A 23,760-nucleotide genomic window follows, 5' to 3' on the forward strand; every position below is an offset into this window, starting at 1 on the left:
CTTCCAATGCTAGGACTGCTAATAGCACCAGAAGAGTGGGGAGGGGGCAGGGAAGTTCCCCCGTGGGTCATTCATAGGTCATTATTGAGGACTCCACATGGCGAATCCTTAGCCTTCAGTCCCCTGCTCCCAATCAGCTACGTTCCAACCACAAGCTCATTCCCTACTTCCTCATTATGCACAGTGAACTTCAGTACCTCCATGCCCCTAGAGCTGCCCTAGGTCCCCAGTGTAAGACCCCCTTCTCCACCCAACCCCCAGGTTCACAGTCACTAGGACTACCCTATAATGCGCACATAATAGGACTGCTGCTTCGCCCACCCACCACCCATCCACATGTCCAACCACCCATCCATCTCCCCACCCATTCATCCACACATTCAGTGGATCAACCACTCATCTACCCAACCAGTCAACTAACCAACCACCTATCCACCCACTCCTCCAACCACCTGTCAATCCATCCATCCCTCCATCCAAATACCCACTCAAACCAACCATTAACCTCCCATCTACATACTCATCCATCCACTACCCAAGTAAATACCTACTTATCCAAACAACCAAGCAAGCATCCACCCATCTCTACACATAATCCTTTCACCCAGTCACCCAGTCACCCATTCACCCAACCATCAATTGCATGTTTGTTTGTCTTCTCCAGCAGAGGGTAAGTTCCGTGAGAACAGGAGCCTGTCTATCTAGTATATTATTGTTTCCCCACTGCTCAACTCAAGAATCTCAGGAGACCTCAACAAGTGTACATGCAATACATATAACCACTTAATTATTTCAAATGTTTATTTCCTATTACCATCCAGACCTTTTCTAGGCAGACATACCCATCCCAGCTAACCACGTACTCAACTAATCACCTACCAGGGCAAACATCCAGCAAATGCTAACCTATTCATCTGCCTTTTGTCCTACCCACCCTATCCCTCACCCATCCACCCACCCATTATTCAAATGTCCACTCATTTTCCCAGTGACCACTCGCAGAGCTTAACCATCTCCACACCTACCCACCCCTTCCTTCATTTGCCTCCCAGACCCACGCCCTCACTGCATGAGGGAGCCGGTGTGGGATTCGGGGTCCTAGGGAGATGCTCTCGTCTGGGATCTGGGAATTAGTAGAGGTGGGATCTGGGCTTCACTGAGAAGCAAGTGCTGCCCCTAACAATGACAAATACCTTTTACTGAACACTTTAAACTATGGGTCTTCTACTGTGTAAGGGACTTTAGATCCATTTTACAAATGAGGAAATCAAGGCTCTGAGAGAGTGAGGGCCTAAGGTCACACAGCTGGTGAGACTCTCCCTATATCACCCCCCTCCCCTGAGACCTCCAGTTAGGGGAGAGTTTGGGAGAGCTGAATGGGGGGGGGGGTTGCTTTCTGATTGGCAACACTTAGGCGCAAAAAAACCCCATCAATTTTTTACTGAAATCAAGATTTTACTGGGCAACCTGATAGTGCCAGACTGGTTGGCACCTACAGCTCCACTCCATACTGCAGGCCACGTGGGTTTGAGGCAGGGGTTGGAAAGGCCCCTAAGACTGCTTTCTCTCTGCTCCCAGAACACGTAGGGCCGAGTGGGCAGCTCAAGTGGTGTCTCCGTTGATGCAGGGTGCTTTGAGGGGCAGGGGCTGGCTCTGGGACCCCGATGTCCTGGGAAGAAGCTGCAGGCTCTGAATGGTCTCCCTCAGCTGGGCCTGAGTACTCTCTATCTCGGCCAGGCGGCACTCCTGGGGAGGCAGCGGCAGTGGACTCAGAGCCGGGGGAGGGTTGCGCCCAACTCTTGTTCCCTTACCCAGCCCAGATAGGCCCCAGGGCTCGGGCAGGGGTCTCACCAGACTTTTCAGCCTGTGGTCCTCATTGGTTGGAGGATCGCGCTCTGGATCCAACTTCGCGGTCCTGTGGGGATCAGGGGCAAAGGGAAAGCGTCAGAGGCTGAGGAACATCCCTCCAGCTCTTGGTAGGAGAGTCAGGGGCTCGGGGGCGAAGCTTGGAATGGAGGCGGGGTTTATCCAGGCTGGGGGATGGGGCCTAGATCAGTCTGAAGAAGGGGCTGCTGAATTAGAGCCTGGACCGTAATGGGATGAAAGGACAAACCAACCAACCGTTGGAGGCGGGTCTTGGCTAGTCCTGAGCTGGGTCATGAGAGGGATGGGGGAATGCCCAGACTAAGAGATAGTGGGTCTGTCCCAATCTGTGTGGGAGAAGCTGACTGAGGGACTGGACGAGAGGCCCTCCCAGGGACTTGGGGCTGGTGGAGCTCAAGAGGCGGGTCTTAGGTGTGTTGGGGCGGGTCTTGCAGAGGGGGCGTGGCCGTGACAGGCATGATTTGGGAGGGACTGACTGGGAGGCGGGGCCTGAGCCGATCTCTTTAATAGAAAGCCCACCTGGGGGCGGAGCTAGTGGGAAGGGCGGGGCTTACCCTTCTTGGAGCCTGGTAGCCAGGTTCTGAAGCTGGCTCCGAAGCTGCTCCTGCTGCTCGCTCAAGGCCCGGATGTGGGTGCCGAGTGACTCCACGAGGCCGGACAGCGCCTTCTGATCCTGGCGCAGGGCGGCCACCTCGCACTGCAGCTCCGTCATCTGTGGGGAGGGAGCAGCTGTAACCTGAGCCATCGTCCCGCCCCTTCTCCCCAAGGACCCTGACCTCCCTGTACCCTGTGCTCTGCCTCCTCACCGCCCTGCCTATTGGGGAACGGTGCCCTAATTGTACAGAAGAGGAAACTGAGGCTCAGAGAGGGTTGGGTTATGCCTGGGTCACACAGCACAGCAAGCTCGGTATTTGAACCGAGACCTGCCCATCTTTCAGTCTTTTTCCAATCCTGTCTCCCCACTCTGTGTGCGGGCGGACCTGGGCTGTACCTCACCTTGCCCATGGGTCGGTGGGTGCCCAGCGGTTGGTCTCTGTCCCGTGGCTGGTCCAGCTGGCGCTGCCAGGGAACCGACGGCTTCCGAGGCAGCGATGCTGAGGTTCCGGTCCAGGGCCGGCCGCGGGGCACGGGTCCCGTGCGTAGGGAGCCTTTGGGTCGCGGCCGCGGCCCTGCAGACGGGCGGTGGCGAGCGGGGCGGCCAGCCGGGACGCTCTGCGTGCGCTGCACCGGCCGAGGCAGCCGCGGGGGCTGCTCCTCGTCCGGCCGTGGCCGGGCCCAACTACCTGCGCCGTGAACGCTGCGCAGGGACTGGCTCTTGGAGATGAGAGGGGTATGCTTGGGGAGGTCTCGGGGGGCCAGAAAGCCAGGCTTCTCTCCTGCAGAGATGCTGGGGGTGGGATGGGGGAGCTCAGACGCTCCACCGGTTCCTGAGCGGACTGCATCTCTACCTCTGACCAGAAATAACCCCGCCCCTGATCTTTTACTTCTATGTGACCCTATTGCTGAAGGGATCACATTTTGACTTCTGATCCTGTCCTGGACTTCTGACAATACTCTCCCTTCTATGACCTTTGACACAACGTCAATCTAACCTCTGATTTCTTTCTAGCCTTGTCCCTGAACTCTGACACAGTGTTACCCTTGGCTTGAACCTCTCTGTAACCTCTGCTTCCAGTTTGCCTGAGCTTGGCCTCTGCTCACAACTGTACCCTCTTCCTTCCCAATCTGACTCCGTCTTGTTCCCAGCCTCTGACCTTAAACTCACCCTGTCTCAGCCTCCTGAAAGAACATAGTCCCTGACTTCTGACCTCCAAAATGACTCTGCCCATAACCCTTGACCCCATCTGACCCTGGGCCCGACCTGTTTGCAATATGAACCTGTCCCTGACCCTTGATGATGTGTCTCAACATCCATCTGACCCACTCTGACCCCTGATTTGACCCTATCCACAACCTCTCACTGAAACCTGCCCCTCATTGCTGACCACAATGTCACTTTCTCTCTGACCCCAGACGTGACCTCTCCCTGATCTCTGCAATGCTTAATCCCCACCTCAGATTCCAATCTGACCCTGTGCCCGCCCTCTGACTGTACTGTGAGCCTCTCCCTGACCCCTGAGATGATCCTGTCTCCAGCCTCTGACCTCCATCCTACACTGCTTCTGACACTGACCCCAACATGACCCTGTTGTCTCTGACCCCTGACATGATCCTATCTTCATCTCTGACCACAGTTTGACCCTGTGATGCCTTTGGCCCTTCCCCTGCTCCTACCCATCAGAACTGGATCAGACTTGAGGCAGGTAGGTTACCTGGAATGGACCTGGGCTGGAGGTGGTGCGAGACGCATTGGCACAGACACAGGTACAGGTCGGCCCTCCTCGATGGCACTCAGGATGGTGGGCAGTGGTTCCAGGCTGTCACGGGTTGCCTGGTAAAGCAATGCAGGGAGGATGCTGAGCAAGCTCTCCAGGACCAGAGGCTCCCTACTCTCTTGCCTCCCTACCTCATATTCTGGGCTTTGGGCTCAGGCCACACCTGGTCAAGTTCAGCAAAGATGGTACAAAGCTGGGCATGCAGGACTGCCAGCTGGAGGGCCAGGTCACTGCTGCCCTGGTAACCACTGGGTGCTGTGTGCACATCCACCATGGCCACCTGGTCCAGGAAGCGTTGCATGGCAGGTCCATGATCCTCCAGGAAGCTATTCATGAAGCTCATGTAGGCCTCCTTCTCACCAAACCTAGATCGAGGCCCAACTGGGTGGGTCAGGTCAGGCATCTGCTACCCCCACGGCCCCAGCATGGCCTCCCAGCCTCCCAGGACTTACGGAGCATGGTTGGCGAGGTTCTGGATGACCTTGGCGATCAGCGTGAGGGTGCGGGCTGGGCCAGGTGCCGGGTGCTCTGGCGCTAGGCCAAAGAGGCTGGGTGAAAGAATGGCAGGACACAGGAGCCGCAGGAAGAGAGAGGCACACACTAGTCGGTACCCCAGTGCCTCAGAGCCACGTGCCTTGCATGCTTCTCGCCAGCCTGAGAACACAGTGCCCAGCTCTGCTGGGAACCAGCTGGGGCAGAAAAGACAATGGTCAGAGTGGGAGGATATGGGCATAAAGTTCATGGATGATCAAAGTGCTACGGTCAGGTGTCAGGCGACACCGGCATTCTGGGTCAGGATTGAAGACATTGGGGATAATGATGCTTGGGGTTATAGGTCCATTTAGGGTCAGGGTTTGTTTGTGGTGTAGTTATCGTGGTGACTTCTGGAGTCAGTAATCTTAGATTTGGGGATACAGGTTCACATGAGGATGGAGGCCATGAGCTTGGGATGTAGCTATGACTGGACATGAAATTGGGGTGCCAGACATGACATGAAATAGGATGGGATTGGGGTTACAGGGTCACCTAGGTTCAGAAATCATGAGATCGATATCCTAGATGGCATGGGGTTAGGCATACAGGTTAACCTAGGGTCAGAGGTCAAGGAATTAGAATCCTAGGAATCCCAGTTACATGGGATTTGGGACACAGTGTTACTTAAGGTCAGGGATCATGGAATTGGGGGTATGCCATTACTGGAATCAGAGGTCATAGGAGTGAGATCCTATGTTAATTGGGGTCAGGTGGCATGGACTTAGGGTCAGGTGGCATGGAATTAGGGTATGGGTCACCTGTAGTTTAGAAGACAAAGAATTTGGTCCCAGGTTACTTGGGGTTAGGTAGCATGATATTGGGAATGGGTTGCCAAATTTAGCAAATAAAACTTTAGGATAAACAGTTAAACCTGAATTTCAGATTTTAAAAATGAACACTTTTTTTAGTGTAAGCATGTCCCAAATATGGTATCACATTTAACTGGGCATCGTGTATTTTATCTGGAAACCCTAATTGGGAGTCAGGGTTAGCACAGTGGCTAAGAGGCAGGGTTAGGCTCGGGTTCTGGGGCCCTGATTCTCACTCGTAAGAGTGGATGATGCTCTCAAAGACCTCCTTGCAGCTGTTTCGCAGTCTGATCTGGTGCTGGGGCAGCTCTGAGGCCGGGCACTTGCTGGGGTTCACCTCACAGTCCTCAGTGGAGGCACAGAGACGCCGCACGACCTGTCCTGCAGTTCAGCACAGCCAGAGAGGGGCCAGCCCATGACCACCACAACCCACAGCACCCAGCCTCCAATTCTATCTCCAAATTACTCTGGAGGCACCTAAAATCTTGGGGAACCCCTGATTCCTTCTAGGATCTGAGCATCCCCAGGGCACCACCCACTACCAGAATCCAAGTTACTCAAGGATTCTCAGATCTCCCCTGGGGTGTCCTAGCCGGCTCAGCTAGGCCTCTGACCCCTGCCCCACTCTGCTTACCCAGTGTCTTTTGGAGGTAATCCTGTGCTACCAGCTTCATGTACTCATCGATGGCCTTGGTGGCCAATGTGTTTTCCCGGAACAGAAGAGCCTCACGGCCTCCACTGCGTGCCAGCTCCGCGGTGCCCAGGTCTGTCACCAGTGCCTGGGCATAGTGGGGTTACGATGCGTTGGGCGCAGACTGAGTCAGGGGGAATCCCTGCCCTTGGCGGGTCCCTCACCCCTGGGGCACAGGCCCACTCCTCATAGCTGCTGCCCAGGCCCAGCCCTCGCTGCTGGGGCTCTTAACAGGCCGGAACCTCCACCCCTCCAAGCGCAAACTTGGGCCTCGCAGTGCAGAGGCTCAGCTCAGACCCCGCCCCTCAAGCTGCCCAGCCCCTCGAAAGTGCCACTCTGGTATTGTCCCCACCAACTCCCCCCCGGAGCGCGCGATCGGTCAGCCCCTGGTCACCCGGGTTCGTCCCGTCGCAGCGCCGCACCTGAGCCCGGCCGGTGGCCCGCAGCACGCGCACCATGGCAGCCGCCAGCTCTTCCTTGGCCTGAGCGGACAGCGCGAGCTCGAGCGCCCCGCAGAGGCGCGCGTAGTGGAAAGTGAGGAACTCAGCCAGCTCCTTGTAGCGTTCAGAGGGCAGCACGCGCAGGCGCCGCGCCCGGATTCGTGCCCGCAGCGCCGCGCCCGCTGGCGCCCCGAGAAGCGGGAACCAGCGCTCCAGGCCCGCGGCGGGCGCGCGGGGGACGCCTAACTCTTCCAGCGCCAAGGCCACGCGGCCCAGCACCGCGTCCCCCGGGCCCGCTCCGCGTAGCCGCAACGACAGGCGACGCGCGGGCGGCAGCGCCTCAAAGTGGAAGCGTTCCGCCCAGAAGAGCTGGCCCGGGCCAGCCCTCGGAGTTGTGCGAGCCAGCAGTGCGCCGTCCAGCCACAGCTCCGCGCGCACTCCCGGCGCCCCCGCCGCCGCCCGGGGCAGCCCCTTCACTTCGTGCACCCACACGCTCAGCCACGTCTCTTCCCGCTCAATGTTGTCCTGCGGACCGGAGTAGGGGCGGGGGCGTGGCGTCTGTGCTCCACATCGGACACCAGAGGTGAAGAACGGGGCCCGTGCTCCCAGGGGGTCGCTGGGCCCCTGGGGGAAGACAGTGAGGCCACGGGGGTGCCCAAGACGGCTATGCGGAAACCCTCTAGCTTTTCTGGGCTCTCCCGGAGAGATCAGGGCTCTAGGGCATGGAGGAGTAGCCGCGGGGTGGGGACTTGGAGACTGCCTGGGGTGCAAATAGGGCTCGGATTGAATACAATCCGAGCTGTGCAAGGGCTGGTAATAGATGCAAGTTGGGGGGGAGGATCTCGGAGTGGCTGCAAAAGTGTAGGGGGGCAGGTGTGTCCAAGGGGCAAGGTTTTGGGGCGAGTGGGATTTGGGGTGGGTGGAAGGGGCGGGGCCCGGGCTGTGGGAGGGGTCTCCAGGTCCGACCTTGCGCACTACCGACCTGACTAGGCTGGAAGTGGCGACGGATGTCCTCTATCCAGCGGTCTCTCTCAGCAGCCGAGCGACAGGAGAAGCAGCGGCTCCCTCCCGCCCACGTTACCTGTTGAGGAGGGGCATCCAGCGTGCGGTTGAGACCAAGGGTGCAGCCAAAGGGTCAGGCGAGGCGGAGAGTTGCCTGCACGTACCTGGAAGCAGTGGGGCTCCTCCAGGAGGCTGGGGTGCAGTGGCCAGACCCGCACGTCCCGCTCGGCGCCCAGGTCCAGTTCCGAAAGCTTGGCCAGCGATTCCCGAGAGCCCAGAGCACTGGGGGGTCTGGTGAAGGCGCACATGAACAAGCTGTCATTCCTACCCACTACCCCTCCCCCACCCCAACTACCCCTTACAGCCTGAAGGGTGGAAGCCAGGAGGGACTTGAACCTAAATTGGACTTGAATCCTCCTTTTGACACTTAATTCACTCTCTGAACTCCACAGTCACACTGGCCTTGTTTTTGTCACTTCATCCATCCTCTTGACCTTTGCACTTGCTGTTCCCTCTGCCTGGAATGCTTTTCCTGACCCTTTCGGCCTAGTTAACTTCCATCTATCCTTCAGATCTCAGCTCAAGTGTCCCTTCCCTGACACTCCCAGACCAAGGTGTTGACTCAGCTGCAGTTTTAGTTATTGTGTCAGACTCTGCCCCCACCATTCAACAGAGGGCTGGCTCAATGCTAAGGGTCTTTCAGTGGCCCCAGCATTGCCCAACATGGGGCAGGACACAGAGGGCCACAGGGGATATTTGGTGAAAGTCACAATTATAGGCAGGAGGAGGGGGAGGGGCAATGTTGGATCCCAGCCCCTCCAGCTCCTCAGAGACCCTTACCCATCCTGGGAAGCGTTGGCTCCTAGCTCCGATTTGGCCTTTTTCTTCTCTTTCAGCCGCTTGAGCAGCCCCTGTGGGGAGGGGGATGTCAGCTGGGCAGAACCCTGTGTTCCCTCCTCAGCTCCCTTCCCCCCAGGGTGTCCTGGAAGATCTGTTGGTCTCGAGGGATCACAACCTCAGGCTATATTAGCAGGAATATTAAAGGCAATCAACAGCTCCCATTTCTAAAGCACCAATCATATGCTTTCCTACATTCCCTATGGACTTTTCATAAACAGCCCCAAGAAGGAGCTTCTCTTTCTGGCTCCATTTGACAGATATGGACACTATGATCCTGAGAGGGTCAGTGACCTGCCTAAGATCACCCAGGAAGAGTCCCCCTTTCACCTCTGAAGGTCGGAAAGTCTTTGCTCTCCCCTCCACCCCGCCACTTACCCGAATGTTGTGGACCTCGTTGGGGCCAGCGGCCTCTGGCTCGGTCTTTCCAGAGATCCGATCTGTGGGTGGTCAGGGGTGGAAGGTGGGGGGGTGGGATCGTCGTGGATTCTGCCCCACCCTGAGAGGCTCCCAAATCCCCAGCCCCCATCTCTCAAGCTTACCTGGATCCCTGAGGTTCCCCAAGGCCATCTGGATGCTGCCCTCGGAACTAGCGCTCCCCACCCGGGGCCTGCAAGGACGCTGTCCCCCAAAAAGGGTGGGTGGTCAGAAAGGAGAGGCAGGCAGACAGACAGAGGGAGAGGCAGACGCCTTTCTGTTATGCCCCCTCATCCCCCGCCGTTACCACTGTTCTGTCTCTCTTCCTTCCTCTCCTTCCCTCCCCTTGCCCAGGTGTCCCCTCTTACCTCCTCCTCACCCCCAAGCAGCACCAGCCTCCCATCAAATAGGGTGAAGGCCCCGATGTTCCAGATGGGCACGTCGGGTGGGGGGGCCTCTGGGATCTGTGGGGCAGGGGGCTCCAGCTCCGGCTCAGGCTCTGGGTAGAGGAGAGGTGCTGGGGACGTGGGAGTCCTTTCTTCTCCCTCAGAACAACCTCTCCACTCACCAAGGCTCATCAAGGGTTGCCTCCTAAGTGCCCCCTCTTCCCAACCCACCCAGCAGCCATGTCAGGTGTTGGACAAGCCTCCACCCCTCTCCGGGCCTTGTCCCCACTAACCATGGGTGGTGATGGGTGGTGGACACAGCCCCACCGACTATGTGCCCTGCGTACTGTGTTTACTGCTTCACACACCTCTCATTTAATCCTCTAAAAGCCATTTGATGGGCTATTAAAACACCCATTTTACCAAGGAGGAAACTGAAAACACATAGAAATTGAGTGACTTGCCCAGGGTCACACAGCTTGTGAGTCACTGAGCTGGGCTTCGGATACAAGCATTCTTCTCTCTCTCTTTTTTAATTGACTTAGTACCATCTTTACACAAATCGAACACACACACAAACACATCAACAACTATGGAACTGTATCCATTAAACTTTGATAAGACAACACAAAGAACTAACAAATAGCTAAGATGTTGCTGAATTGAAAGCATTTCCAATGAAAGTTTAATTTTAAGAGGTCCATATTTACATAGTATGTTAAATGCTTCTGCATCTCATTTTAAATGCATGATAAATAAAGAACAAAGATAAAGGTCGCAACAGATCTTCCGAGAGAGTTCAGCCTTGTGGTGGTCTGATCTCACTGCGAGAAATGCACTGAAAATGGAAATAACGTTACTTGCTAATTTTCCTTCTTTCCTTTTCATAGTTTCCTTCAAGGAAACTAAGCCTTTGTTCCAAGGCCTGGCTGGCACTAACAGAGCCCATACTCAAGGGTCGTGTACATACAAGCATTCTTCTCTTAAGCAAGACAGTGGGCAGGTCCAAGAGGTTAAAAAACAGGACAGCAGCCTTGGTTCCTTACATAAATAACAAGTGTAAGGGGAAAAGTGTTCAAAGTTTGAGAAAGGAACAGAAGAAGGGCAGGGTTGGGAGAGGTGCAGTAAGAAGGCCTCCCAGAGAGAGTAAGTTTACAATGGGTCTTTTTTTTTTTTCTCTCTAATTTTTTGGCCATGCTGCGTGGCATGTGGGATCTTAGTTCCCCAGCTAGGGATAGAACCTGAGCCCCCTGCAGTGGAAGCGTGGAGTCTTAACCACTGGACCACCAGGGAAGTCCCCTGCAATGGGTCCTGAATAACAGATTGGGTTTTGACAAAGATGGAGGAGATCGTGGCATGAATGGCTTGAGCAAAGCCTGGGAGGTGGCACATGGCCTGGCCCAGGGAAATAAAGGGAGGGGTGAGAAGGGCTTGGAGGGCTTGGAGGCTGGAGGGGAAGGTTCAGGAAGAGATTAGTGCGGGGCTTTGGGTGTCAGTTAGAAGAGCTGGGGTTTTATCCTGGAGGTATGAGGAGCCATGGGAGGTGTTTGAGTAGGGGAGGAGCCGGTCTGCTTGTTAGAGAGCTCTCACTGGATCCTATGGCGTGGGCAATACCTGATACCGTGGAGGGGGCTGAAGGGATGCCTCTGCAAAGTGGGAATATGAATGATGAGAATCAGATGAGCTTCCGGGATAGGAGGGCTGGATCAGGCCGCCCAGGTTACCTGTCTGTCCCATTGTTTTACCACCGGGGGAATAAATGATGACCGCCACTTGTTAACGGATCACATAAAATGTGCTGAGTCCTAGACCAGCGTTACATTCATGAGCTCCAGTCCTCATGATATCCTTTACTCTTCTAGATCCCTCTGTGTGACACTTAGCCCCATCTGTCATTTTCTTGTTTGTTTGCTGTCTGTCACGCCCACTACACTATGAGCTCCACAGGGCAGGCAGTTTCGTCTGTTCTGTTCACTGCTGTGTCCTCAGTGTCTAAATCAGGGCAGGCCTAGAACGTAGTAAATGCTCACAGACCTCTGTTTGAATGAATGAATGAACGAATGAAATAATATATCCTTCAAGGTAGGAATCATGATTCCCATTTAACTTATGGGGAAGCTGAGGCTCAAGGAAGTGAAGAAACTAAGACATGGAGGCTGGAGGGCAGGAGAGCAGGAGGCAGCAGAGATGGGTATCCAGGCAGGAGAGAATAAGCCTGGGCCATTGAATGTGAGGAGAGACCTACTGGGGCCAAGAGCCATTTGGCATCTGGACCGTGCTACCATCAGTCTATTCCCTGTCCCTTCCCAGGGCTGGACCCCCAGCTCACAGGTCCCTAGCCACTCCCACCATGCCCAGGCCCTGGGTAAGGGGGAGAGAGAGAAGAGGGCAGCCAGCCGGGCCCCAGCCACTTCCTGTCGGGTTTTTGCACCCCCCACAACTTCCTGTGTCTGTAAGGCTGATGCTCCGGAGGCAGACAAAACCCAAGCATCTGGGCCTCCCAGCCTGGGTGGGGGAGCCGTGTACCTGAGGTCTCTGGCTCCGGTTCTGACTCCAGCGGTGGGCTCTTATGCCTTCCCCAGAGGGTCTTGGATATTCGGAGGCGGCTCGAGCGCGACTCCTTGTGGGGCGCAGAGAGGACACGACGAAACAGCGAGCGAGGGGCCGGCTGGCTGCTGACTGGGGGCTCCTGGTGGCTCAGCGCCCTCCCCCATCCTGCAAGGCGGCCCCAGCGGAACCCTCCAGCCCCCTTCTCCCCACAACCTCCTGAGTGCCAGTGGTAGGAGGTTAGCGGCGATGGGGCTGCTGGCTGGGTTTGGGAGGCCAGGCTCGGCGAAGGTGGGTCCATGGCAGAGATTCTCCTGGGGGATGATAGGGTGACAATTCTGCCCAGTGTCTGCCCACACGTTGTCTTCATCTTGGCCCCCTCCCTACTCTCAGCTCTGCCCCCAGGGAACCCCCTTGGGGGCCATATGCACTCCCTCTCTTACCTTGATTTCCTGACCAGCCCCAGAATCAGCAGCCGTCTGCACCCTGCCTGGCTTCCTCCCGCTGAATGCAACTCCACGTGACCCTGTCTGTCCCACCCCACCCCACAGCCAAGCTGGGAGGGCACAGTGAGGGCAGGATGCAAGAGGAGAGGAGGTGACAGAGCAGGACTCAGAATCTCTCACTGACCAGGAGGCAGCACATGCCCCTCTCTGAGCCTCAGTGGCCTCCTCTGCAAAACGGGCACATGCTGACTAAATGCTGGAACTCTCATCCACTGCTGGTCAGAGTGTAGACTGATTCATCCAAGCTGGAAAACTGTTGTGACCTATGAACATTGACCACACCCTTCTCCTCTGACCCAGCAGTTCCACTGCTAGGTATACACCCAATAGACATGCCCACCAGCGCTATTCATGATAGCGCCAAACGGAAAACAACCCAAGTGTGCATGTACTGTAGAATGAATAAATTGTGGTCTCTTTACATAGTGGGATATTATGTATCAATAAGAAGGATCGAACTCAGATGAATCACAATGTTGAGCAAAAAAACCCAAACAATGAAGAGTAAACGCTGTGTGTTTCCATTTATATGGAGTTCCAAAGCAGGCAAAACTCTGTTTAACAATTCAGGATATTGGTTTCCTTTGGAAGGGCCAGAGACTGGGGAGGTGGGGAAGCACAACGGAGGCTTCTGGTAGCTGATCATGGTGGGTTTTTTTTTTTTTTAAATTGAGGTGAAATTCACATAATATAAATTTAACCTGTTCTATTTCTTGAGCTGGGTGTTGATGACATGGGTATGTTCTGTTGTGAAAATTCATTAACCACACATTTTGGTGCCCTTTCTTATATCTCTATGATACCACAATAAGTATTTACTTGAAAAAAGAGGTGGCCACATGCTGTTCTGAGTAATAAGTGAGATAACTTGAGAGTCAGTAGAATCCTGGCCCGCTGGCCCCAGAGTGGGTTTGAGTGCCAGCTGGTCCTTCTCTCACTGTGTGACCTCAGGCAAGTCATTTCCTCTCTCAGAGCCTTGGTTTCCTGATTTGTACAAGATGATAACATCAGTTTCAGAAGGTTTATAATGGGACACTTTGTTTATTCAGCAAATGTTTCCTGAATGCCTACTATGTGCTGGGTACTGGAAAAGCTACAAGGAACAAAATAAACTGGGTTCCTGCCTTCCTGGAGCTCACAGTACAGCAAGAGAGACAAATCTTGAACATGAAGGCAGGACATTTCTAGCTGGTGAAGACTTGGAAGCAAATAGACAGAGTAGAGGCTGAGCAGAAGTGATGCACTTTGAGCTGGAAAAATCCAGGAGGGCTGAGCATGAGGAGGAGCTGGTCATGGGAAGAACACGCCAGGTAGAAGGGACGGCTTGTGCAAAGGCAAGCGTGACCGGAATTCACAGGGTGGGATGGGTAGGACTGCCATCACGAGCATGTGACCTGTGCAGTCACCGGGCTCAGAAGGGCTCTGCATTGCGCTTGATTTAACTTTTTGGACAGGGCCTGCATTTTTCATTTCGCACTGGGCCTTGAACATTCTATAACCTGTCCTGAGGAAGAGGGTCTTCAGCGAGGGTCAAAAATCCTTTTCCTGGTGCTGGACATGTTCTTGCGGGTGCACATACCTTAGCTATGCCCACCTCATTCTTACCACACTCAGTCCACTCACTGCACATACAGGTAGAGTCTCCCTGTGTTCCACCATATCTCTGAGCCTGTACCACTTCACTGCATACGGGCCCCACTCCCAACTCCCTGCATTTTTGCTGGAGGACTTTCTCTGACAGGTGGAGTCCACACTGCCCGTGCAACAAGCAGTCCCAGAGTGCCAACACATTAACACTGCCCTGGGAGCAGCCCTCAGCCAATGACTATGGAAGTTGGAGGATCAGTACTCCAGCTGCCTTGCCCTTTGAGTGGGATGACTCTGCGGTGTGTGACCTACACTGTCCCCCAAAGGTCCCTGGTGGGATTGAGCTCCACGTGCCTCCCATACCCACATGCCTGATAAAGCACCCTTTCCCAGCTGCCTTCCCTTCCCTGTGTCGCTTCCTTATTCCCCAGCTGCCATGTCCTGGGATCACTGCTCAGACGACTACTTATTGACAAGGATTCTTGTCCCAGGGTCTGCTTCTGGGCAACCCTAAACTAAGACAGAATGTGCAAACGCAGATGATGCAGGGACACAGGCTTTCTTCCCATGGTCTCTTTATTGGAGGTCTGTGGCTAGCAGGATCGTTGGAGGTGGCCCCCTACTGGATCACCTAGAGGCCCTCCTGGCAGTTCTTGGTTTCACGTTCTAAAAAAGACAAGGGAGTGTGAGGTTTGGCGGTGGGGTGGGTGAGGGGTCGTGGGGCTGGGTCTGCCTTCCTCATGGTGGCACCCTAGATGGTAAGAGGACAGGGGCCCAAAGTGAGGGGGCAGGTACAATGCCAACGGCAGGCCAGCCAAATGAAACGGAGTGGTAGCTTGAAGGTACAGCTAGATAGCACAGGGATGTTATAGAGGTGTTTTTGTGATCATGATCAGAGGTTGGGGTGCAGCCATCAGGCTGAGGTTGTGCTGACTGGGCCTGGATTGCTCCAGCGTAAGAGTTGTCGTCAAGGGTCAGGAAGGCTGGGGCTAGCAAGCATCCTCAGGATTGTCTCTCTGAGACTCTGAGATTGTCTGAGCAGAGGATTGCAATACTAGGTTAGGGGCTGGACAGAAGCTGTGCAGGTAAAAGGGTTTTCTGTAGAGGGTCACAGTCTGGGTCAGTGTTGTGTGGATGGGTGGGGGCGGGGCTTTGGGTGGGGGCAAGGATGAGGGCAAGTTTGGGTGGCTGGGATGAGGTTGTGCAGACAGAGTGGCAGAGTGGGTAGGCTATATTGCAAGCAGAATGACTGGAGTCTGAGTCTAGATTGCCTGAACAGACGAGCTGCAAGGGGGTTCAGGGTCCTGACTGAGGCTGTGTGGGCACAGGGTTACAGGAAGGAGTGAGGGGCCTGCTGAGTTTAGGCAAGCAGGCAGGGATCAGGGGCCGTGCTGAGCTTGTGTGGACAGATGGGCCTCAGGCCGAGGTAGTGCAGGCGTCGGGGACTCACCTTGTCGAAGTGCGGCCAGGTGCGCAGCTGGTTGAAGAGCCCGTCGCCCGGGCAGTCAGTGCGCACGAGCTGGCGGTGGCCGAGCAGCGCGTAGTCTGGCCGCAGGAAGCCGGCGCGCACAGCGCAGCGCGGGAGCTCGTCGCGCACCGCGCGCAGCGCGGCCTCTGCGGGCCGGTCCGCAGTGTAGTTGCCTATCAAGGCCACGCCGAAGCCGCGGGAGTTGTGGCCGAGTGTGTGCGCACCCACCCAGTGCCAGCCGCGGCCCTCGTACACGTAGCCGTCTGAGCCCACCACGAAACTGCGAGGAGAGAAGGAAGCATGCACCACTTGGCGTGAGGCCCCGTCTCTTATCTGGCCCTCTACCCCAGTTTCCGCACCTGTGCCAAGGGCCGCCGCCACCCCAAGTCCCGCCCGGTCGCGCTGACTCTACCCCGTCCAGCCGTGTCCCACTCCCCTTCCTAATGCCACCCCAGAAACCGTCCCGTTTCTCTGGATCTACCCCCAACATTGGCCTCATCTCTTTCTACCCAGCTCCCTCCCCATTGTCTCAAGTCCAACTCCTGCCCAATTCAGAGCCCTTTTCTGTCTTAGGTCATATCCCATCACTGCCCCGTCCCAGACTCAGCCGCTACCACAGGTCCTGCTCCTCTCCCAAGTCCGGACTCCTTTCCTAGTTCCCACCCCAAACTCAGGAATCCACTGTTGAGCTATTTCTGCTCCATGTTAAGGCCCGGATCCTAGTCTAGGCCGCTCCCCTCTCCACACTGGCTCCACCCACCCTAAACTCCTTGCCAGCTTGGCTCAGGTCCAAACCCCGCCCCCCTCAGTCAGGCTCTGCGCCCCCAGGCTCTACACTGCACCACCACTTGGTCCGCCCTGCCAGCGACTTGCAGGTTGCCGCCCACCTGTAGCCTATGTCGTCCCAGCCGCGAGTATACTGGTGGAAGCGCTGCATAGAGCGCATGTCGGCGGCGCAGCGCTCAAAGTCCGTGCAGGGTGACGCGGGCACGTATGTGTGGTGTACATACAAGAACCCGAGCGGCAGCTGCAGTGGCTTCGGGCGGCCCTGGTACGGGGCCGCGACCCAGCGGCAACGTGGGTGGATGGCTGGACACCCTGAGAGGAAGAGAGTCCAGCACGGGAGTAAGCAAGCGTTTCTCTGCCTGCCGCCTCCTCCCACACTAAGAGCGCATATAAGGATCATCCCTTCAGTCTCTTCCCAGATTTGGGGACAGTTCAGTCTCACACCACACTGGCCCCCATTGGGATCTAACTTAACTAAATCTAACAGCATCCTAGTCCTGTTGGCCTCCCAGCCAAAGCCCTTATTTCCCCCTCTGGAATCCCCCAGTCCTAGATCCTCCTGACCTGTGGGGCACTGAGAATGTCTGTATATATGAGAAGGAGCATTACAGGGGGTGGGGGCCCTTCTCACCTAGGAAGGCCTCAGTGAACTCCTTGGTAGCATGGGTGGCCACCTGTGCCAGCTGTTCTTGGCTCATACCCTGAAGTTGAGGGTGTGCTGGCTCCAGCCTCTGCAGCAGGATGAGGGCCCCCCATACCTGCTGGGTCAGAATGGGAGTTGGAGTCAGAGCAGCTCCGTTCTGCCGTCGGAAGTTGCTGCGAAATCCTGGGTCTCCTGCTACCCCGGCTCCGTAGTACTGGCTCAGCAGGTGGCTGAGGGGTGGCCGGGGCTCAGGGGACCGGCTCAGGTAGTCTCCAAGGAGGGCCCCATCCAGGGCACCATTGAGGAAGGCCGTGGTGAGGGTTGATGCTTCAGGGTCCAGGAGCGTGAAGGTCCGGGGAAGAGAGAGCTGGTCCCAGCAACCCTCAGTTCCCAGTGAATGGCTCCAGGTCTGAGGGCCCTGGAGGAAGTTCAGGCCCAGGTCTCTGGCCAGGGTGACCACTAGGAGGCTGTCCACAGTGGTTGGGAACTTGGCTTTGGTATCTGCTGAGGAGGCTTGGACATCTGGAGAGGTGACTTGGACATCTAGATCTGTGGCTCTAACGTTTGGAGACACAGCTCCGACATCTGCCCAGGTGACATCTGAAGAGGTATCCCTGAGTCCTGGGGAGGTGGCTCTTACATCAGGAACCGTGGCTCCAAAGTCAGGAAAGGTGACGCCAGCGTCCGGAGGGGTGCCCGTGCTGTCTAAGGGCAGGTTTACGACCCTGTTCCCCTGCAGCCCTGCCTCCAGCCCTGCCAGAAGAGGCTCCACAGCCACGGTTGAGCCATCGGGTGCCAGCACCACCCCGCATTCCTTCCCGTCCCACACACCATGTCTCGCCACCTCCATGGTCAGGCCTTGAAGCTCTGGGCTCAGTGAAGGAGGATCCAGCATGGTGGTCTTGAGACTCTGCTCCTCCAGCAAGAAGTGTTGGAGAGGGTTGTGGGCACAAGAGTCCTGGGCTGACAGCAGCCATGAAGAGGCAGTGTGGCCAGCCTCGGTGGCTGGTGCCTTCTGCTCGAGCTCAGCCAGTGCCTGGATGACAGAGTCCATGAGCAGGGGCAGGGTCGCTGAAGGAGGAGGGATGGTATTAGCCCAGCAGCCCAGCACCACCTGTTACTGAGCCTCCCCCTGCCGTTTCTACATCTTCTCAATGCCCCCTGCCTTCGTTGGACAATCTTATGATGTCTGACATTGTCCTTGTGTAGGTGAGGAAACTGAGGCACAGACAACAAGTTAAGGAGCTTAGACTATCAGCGAGCACTGGGGAGCCATGGCAGGTTCATGAGCAGGGGAGATACATGGCCAGGTTGGAATTCTGATTGCTCCTTTGAGTGCTGTGTGGAGAATAGATTTTGGGGGGACCAGAGTAGAGAAGGGGAGAGAGTTTGGAGGTAAGCAATGAAGGTGGCTGAAGCCAGGATGGTGACGCTGTGATGGACAAGAGTGGGCAGAGTCTCCAGATATTTTGAGGGAAAGATGGACCGTTTTTCATGATGGATTGGAGTTTGGGGAATTTTAGAGGGAAAGGTGTCTCAAAGGATGTCCAGGGGAGGGTGGGCCTGTGCCTTGTGGGAGAAATGTCTATGGCTGAACTTGGAACTTAGAAGTCTGGGACTCAGAGCTGGGGTGGGTTGTTGAATAATTAAACCTTTACTATGTGCCAGGCACCATTCTAGGTGACTTATATAACAACCCAGTTAATCTTCACAAGGACCCTATGAACGTGGAGAGGTTAAATTATCTACCTAAGATCACATAGCTAGGAAGTGGCAGAGGCAGGATTTGAACACAGGAAGTCTTAATCCTTACACTCCGCTGACTGCTGGAATTCAGGTTCTTCTCCAGACAGTTCACTCAGTGATTCCTCTCTAGCTTTGTTCTTCTTTCTGCCTAAAATGTCCTTTCCTGCTTCACCACCAAGTAAAATTCTTCTTCCTGTCCTAGATCTATGTCCCCTCCTGCAGGAAGCCTTCCTGATTTTTGCTCTTTTGGCCCCAGTTTCTTCCCCCAGCCCTTGCCCTGATCCTATGGGGCTGGGAGCATCTGTGTTCCCAGACTGGAGGTTCCTTGAGACTGGGGCCTCCTGGATCTAGCCTCACCCTGTACAGGGCTGGACACAGAGGGGCAGCAGTATACTTCTGCTGAAATAAGAGTCCTGACCTCAGGCCTCTGCCTTTTGACCTACCTGTGCCTGGCTCCGGCTGCAGCAGCAATCCGTACAGGATCCATAGGATAGCCTGGACCACCATTGTGGGCTTCCAGTTTCCAGGGGAAGTATCCAGTTTACCTCAGTGGAGACTTTGGCAGAGCTGGAAGGAGACAAGCATGGAGAACTGAGAGTGCCTTTGGCTACTGTCAAAGTCCAGCGGTGAATGACACGGCTGCCACTTGCAGAGCTGTGGGCGGGAGGCAGTGGTGGCGTGGGTACAGAGTGCCCTGGCTCAACGTCATATGGGTCTCAGGGGCTTCCCCCATCCTATCCTGTTCCTCCCAGGGTGAGGTCAATGGTCAGTAAGCCAAGCGCATTGCAGGAGTGGCCTGGAAACTAGGTAGCTCAGATTCCAGCAAACTCTGCCCATTCCCCAGGAGTGGTAAACTGAGGCTAATGCAGCAATCCACCCTTCCTATGGTGATCGTTCTGTAGCTGCTTCTGGCCACCAGAGGGGACTCTCAGGTGCCTGCCCGACTGGTAAGACTGGCTGTGATGAGGGTGAGGAGAGAAGGAGAGGCCTGAACTCGGCGCTGCCTCTGCTTTCTTTGATGCCAGCACTTTAGCCTCAGGCAGAGGATGAGTGCAGGGGCCGAGGATTGTTTTTGTTGAAGTAGCGTAGGGGGACCTGAAGATGTCATCTCTCATCTCATTCCAGCTCCGGATCCCAAGCTACCAGAGGTAGCTGAGAGCAGGAATTGGGCTGGGGTGTTTGGGACCCTGGCTTTGTCCCCGGAGCGGACTTCTGGGCTCACCTGGGTTGGCAGTGAGGGGTCCTCCCTCTTCCTCTGGTGCCTGTGGCCAAGTCCTGCTGAAGAGAGCCCTCCTCCTCTTTATCCAGCATCGGGTGGGATGGGCTCATCATGGCTGGGGCTGCCGTGTAAATTACTTCACTGTTGGCCTCCCATCTCGAAACTAGCCTGGGGAATTTCCAGGAGACCCACCAGGCTGGGCACTCAGCACAGGGCGGGCCTTGGGCGGGCCTGGGAGTGCCCAGGCTAAGCCAGGCCTGGGATTCCCCAGGGGACCTGCTTAGATATTGAGTGTCCTCTTTCTGGGCACTCAGCATGGCCTAGCACAAAGCTGGACACACAGTAGGGGCTCACAGAGTTAGATGCTAAGAGAGGAGGATGAATAGAGGCTGCTCCCCAGGAGATTCTGAGGAAATCTCCTCCTCCATGTCCCAGTTTCTGAGGATTTGGGGTCAGGGGCTCTGCCTGACAGAACCATGTGGAAGATGTGGGCTGTGTGTCCATCCGGTGCAGGACTAGCGTGAGGAGAGTGAGGGTGTAAACTTTAAGGTGGTGCCGAAAATCTCAGCATCAAGATAAATAATATTCTAGCACAATGCTTTAAAAGACTAAAAGAAATGCAAAAAAAATCCATGATGAACAAAATATCAACATTTTAATAAAGACAGGGTCAGGGGCAGTGCTGTGCTTGGACATCTTGGAGCCAGAAGTGAAAGGAAAAATCAGGAATTCTGATCCTGTCTTTGTGCCTCCCTTGCCTTAACTTCATCCAGGCCCTACATCCACCAGGGGGTAGCCCCCAGGATGTTGCGGGGTAACTGTCACATGAGATCCTCACCTAATTTCTGCTTGGTCTGGGAATGTGGCATCATGGACCTTGGGTTTGTCCCTCTGATTCTCCCACTGATTGTGGCTGTGGAGAGACCCTTACAATTTTATTTAACTGCCAATTTATGCTCATTTTACCCAGCAGGAGGGTGAGCTCAGAGATGTTAAGTAACTTGTGCAAGGTCACATAGCTAGAACCTGAGGAAGACTCCAAGCCCAGTGCATGTTTTCACTATCCTGTGGCTAGGTCAGGGTCAGCGTAATTATACCTCTTCATGCTGGGCAAGTGTTTGCAGACTGGCTACAGAGCAACTTCACACCCAGTAATTCTTGGGCCAGCCAGATGGGCAGCCTTGATACCCGTTTAAAGCCTGAAGTTTGTGGTAGGAGCTGGGTTGTATTGGAGTCAGGGACATGTCATGGCCAGCCAACATTTCCCTCAGGGTCTATCTGGGATTTGTGACCTTCTTGGGTAGGACCCTTCCTTCAGGAAGGCTCCTTGATTACCCCTGGCTCCCCACTTCTCCCATTCTGGCTCCCTAGCCCGGGATTCCTACCTTTGACCCAGACCTGTCCATACAAGGTCTAGAGTTTCTCTGTCTGGTTCCATCTCCCCCAGACTAGGAGATGTTGAATTCTCTTGGGATGTCCAGAAATGCCCACCACAGGTCAGGGACCAGATGGGTAGCAGGGAGTGACTGTTGAGTACACCATAGACCTGATTGAGGATGTGGGGTCAATTTGAGGTTAGGCTCTGAAACACACACATGCAGACACCCACACACCAGCGCACCTGGTCTTGGCTGGGCCTGGGAGGCAGCACAAAGGCTGGGATTCCCATGATGAGTCATTCCCCACCCCTGCTTCCCTCCCACTTCATGAGGCCCACTGCCAGGATATGCCAAGGCCCCTCCAGGCTGCAGACAGACCAGGGGTCTCATAAGAGTACCCAGGGCCTGGGGTCATCTCTAATGGAGGTAGCATTGGCACAGAGAGACAGAACCCTGGGCTTTGGATCTGAAGTGAACCTGGGATCGAGGCCAGAGGCCAGAGGAAAAGGAACTTGGGGCGGGGCAGGGCTGGGCTTGGGGCCAAGATCAGAGTTAATAACATTCATTTTGGCAACAGTAATGATAATAATAATGAAGACCCTGATAATAATAATAAAAACTTGTGTGCAGGTCTCTGAGATAAGATTTTATATGCCTACATTTTTTTTTAATTTAATTTTTTAAATTGAAATATAGTTGATTTACAATGTCGTGCCAATCTCTGCTGTACAGCAAAGTGACTCAGTTATACACATAGAGACATTCTTTTTTTTTTTGACCACACCTTATGGCATGTGGGATCCTATTTCCCTGACCAGGGATTGAACCTGTGCACCCTGCAGTGGTAATGCGGAGTCTTAACCACTGGAACGCCAGGGAAGTCCTGAGACGTTCTTTTTTAAAATATTCTTTTCCATTATGATTTATCACAGGATACTGAATATAGTTCCCAGTGCTATACAGTAGGACCTTGTTTATTCATCCTATATATAACAGTTTACATTTGCTAATCCCAAACTCCCAGTCCTCCCCTCCCCCACCCCCATCCCCCTTGGCAACCACAAGTCTGTTCCCTATGTCTGTGAGTCTGTTTCTGTTTTGTAGATAGGTTATTTGTCCCATATTTTAGATTCCACATATAAGTGATATCATATGGTATTTGTCTTTCTCTGACTTACTTCGCTTAGTATGATAATCTCTAGTCATATCCATGTTGCTGCAAATGGATTATTTCATTCCTTTTTATGACTGAGTAGTATCCCATTGTATATATGTACCACTTCTTTTTATCAGTTCATCTGTCGATGGACATTTAGGTTGTTTCCATGCTTTGTATATGCCTACATTTTAAAATTCAGCTCTGGGTTTTGTGAAGAGATGTAATATTCCATTGTATATATGTGCCACATTGAAGAGATGTTTTAAAGCAAGACTGGGCAAACCACAGCCTATGGATTGACTATCTGTTTTGTAAACAATATTTTTTGTTTTTTTTTCAAGGTGAAATTCACCTAACATAAAGTGATGTTTTTATTACTTTTTAATTTTTTCACACCTTTATTGGAGTATAACTGCTTTACAATGTTGTGGTAGTTTCTGCTGTACAATGAAATGAATCAGCTATATGTATACATATATCCCCATATCCCCTCCCTCTTGAGCCTCCCTCCCACCCTCCCTATCCCACCCCTCTAGGTGGTCACAAAGCACCGAGCTGATCTCCCTGTGCTATGCAGCAGCTTCCCACTAGCTAACTATTTTACATTTGGTAGTGTATATATGTCAATGCTACCCTCTCACTTCCTCCCAGCTTCCCCTTCCCACACTGTGTCCTCAAGTCCATTCTCTACATCTGCGTCTTTATTCCTGCCCTATCACTAGGTTCACCAGTACCGCTTTTTAAAATTCCATATATATGCGTTAGCATACGGTATTTGTTTTTCTCTTTCTGACTTATTTCACTCTGTATGACAGATTCTAGGTCCATCCACCTCACTACAAATAACTCAGTTTCATTCTTTTTTTTTTTTGCAGTACGCAGGCCTCTCACTGCTGTGGCCTCTCCTGTTGCGGAGCACAGGCTCCAGACGCGCAGGCTCAGTGGCCATGGCTCACAGACCCAGCTGCTCCGTGACATGTGGGATCTTCCCGGACCGGGGCACGAATCTGTGTCCCCTGCATTGGCAGGCGGACTCTCAACCACTACGCCACCAGGGAAGCCCAGTTTCATTCTTTTTTATGGCTGAGTAATATTCCATTGTATATATGTGCCACATAGAAGAGATGTTTTAAAGCAAGACCGGGCAAACCACAGCCTATGGATTGACTATCTGTTTTGTAAACAATTTTTTTTGTTTTTTGTTTTTTTTTTCAAGGTGAAATCCGCCTAACATAAAGTGAACCATTTAAAAGTGTACAATTCTGTGGCATTTAGTACATTTACA

General features: G+C 54.2%; 2 protein-coding genes across 2 annotated transcripts; both read right to left on the reverse strand.

Annotated features, from left to right (window-relative positions):
- Positions 1-1,504: 1,504 nt before the first annotated feature.
- On the reverse strand, positions 1,505-12,298 carry RASAL3 (RAS protein activator like 3). Its single transcript, XM_079918882.1, has 17 exons — positions 11,962-12,298; positions 9,418-9,548; positions 9,175-9,253; positions 9,011-9,072; positions 8,576-8,646; positions 7,900-8,026; positions 7,716-7,814; positions 6,716-7,258; positions 6,237-6,381; positions 5,839-5,983; positions 4,712-4,948; positions 4,423-4,624; positions 4,197-4,315; positions 2,881-3,271; positions 2,439-2,596; positions 1,852-1,915; positions 1,505-1,746 (listed from the first exon to the last, which is right to left on the reverse strand). Exons 1-17 carry the CDS (start codon positions 12,281-12,283, stop codon positions 1,603-1,605), a joined length of 3,039 nt encoding a protein of 1,012 aa, XP_079775008.1. The 5' UTR covers positions 12,284-12,298; the 3' UTR covers positions 1,505-1,602.
- A 2,337-nt stretch (positions 12,299-14,635) lies between these two features.
- Positions 14,636-19,240, reverse strand: PGLYRP2 (peptidoglycan recognition protein 2). The gene is made up of 5 exons (XM_079918878.1): positions 19,162-19,240; positions 16,961-18,043; positions 16,431-16,641; positions 15,526-15,823; positions 14,636-14,741 (listed from the first exon to the last, which is right to left on the reverse strand). The coding sequence occupies exons 1-5, from the start codon at positions 19,223-19,225 to the stop codon at positions 14,703-14,705; spliced, it is 1,695 nt and encodes a 564-aa protein (XP_079775004.1). The 5' UTR covers positions 19,226-19,240; the 3' UTR covers positions 14,636-14,702.
- Positions 19,241-23,760: the final 4,520 nt, after the last annotated feature.

The sequence above is a fragment of the Stenella coeruleoalba genome (genome assembly GCF_951394435.1).
Source record: "Stenella coeruleoalba genome assembly, chromosome: 3".
Lineage (NCBI taxonomy): Eukaryota > Metazoa > Chordata > Mammalia > Artiodactyla > Delphinidae > Stenella > Stenella coeruleoalba.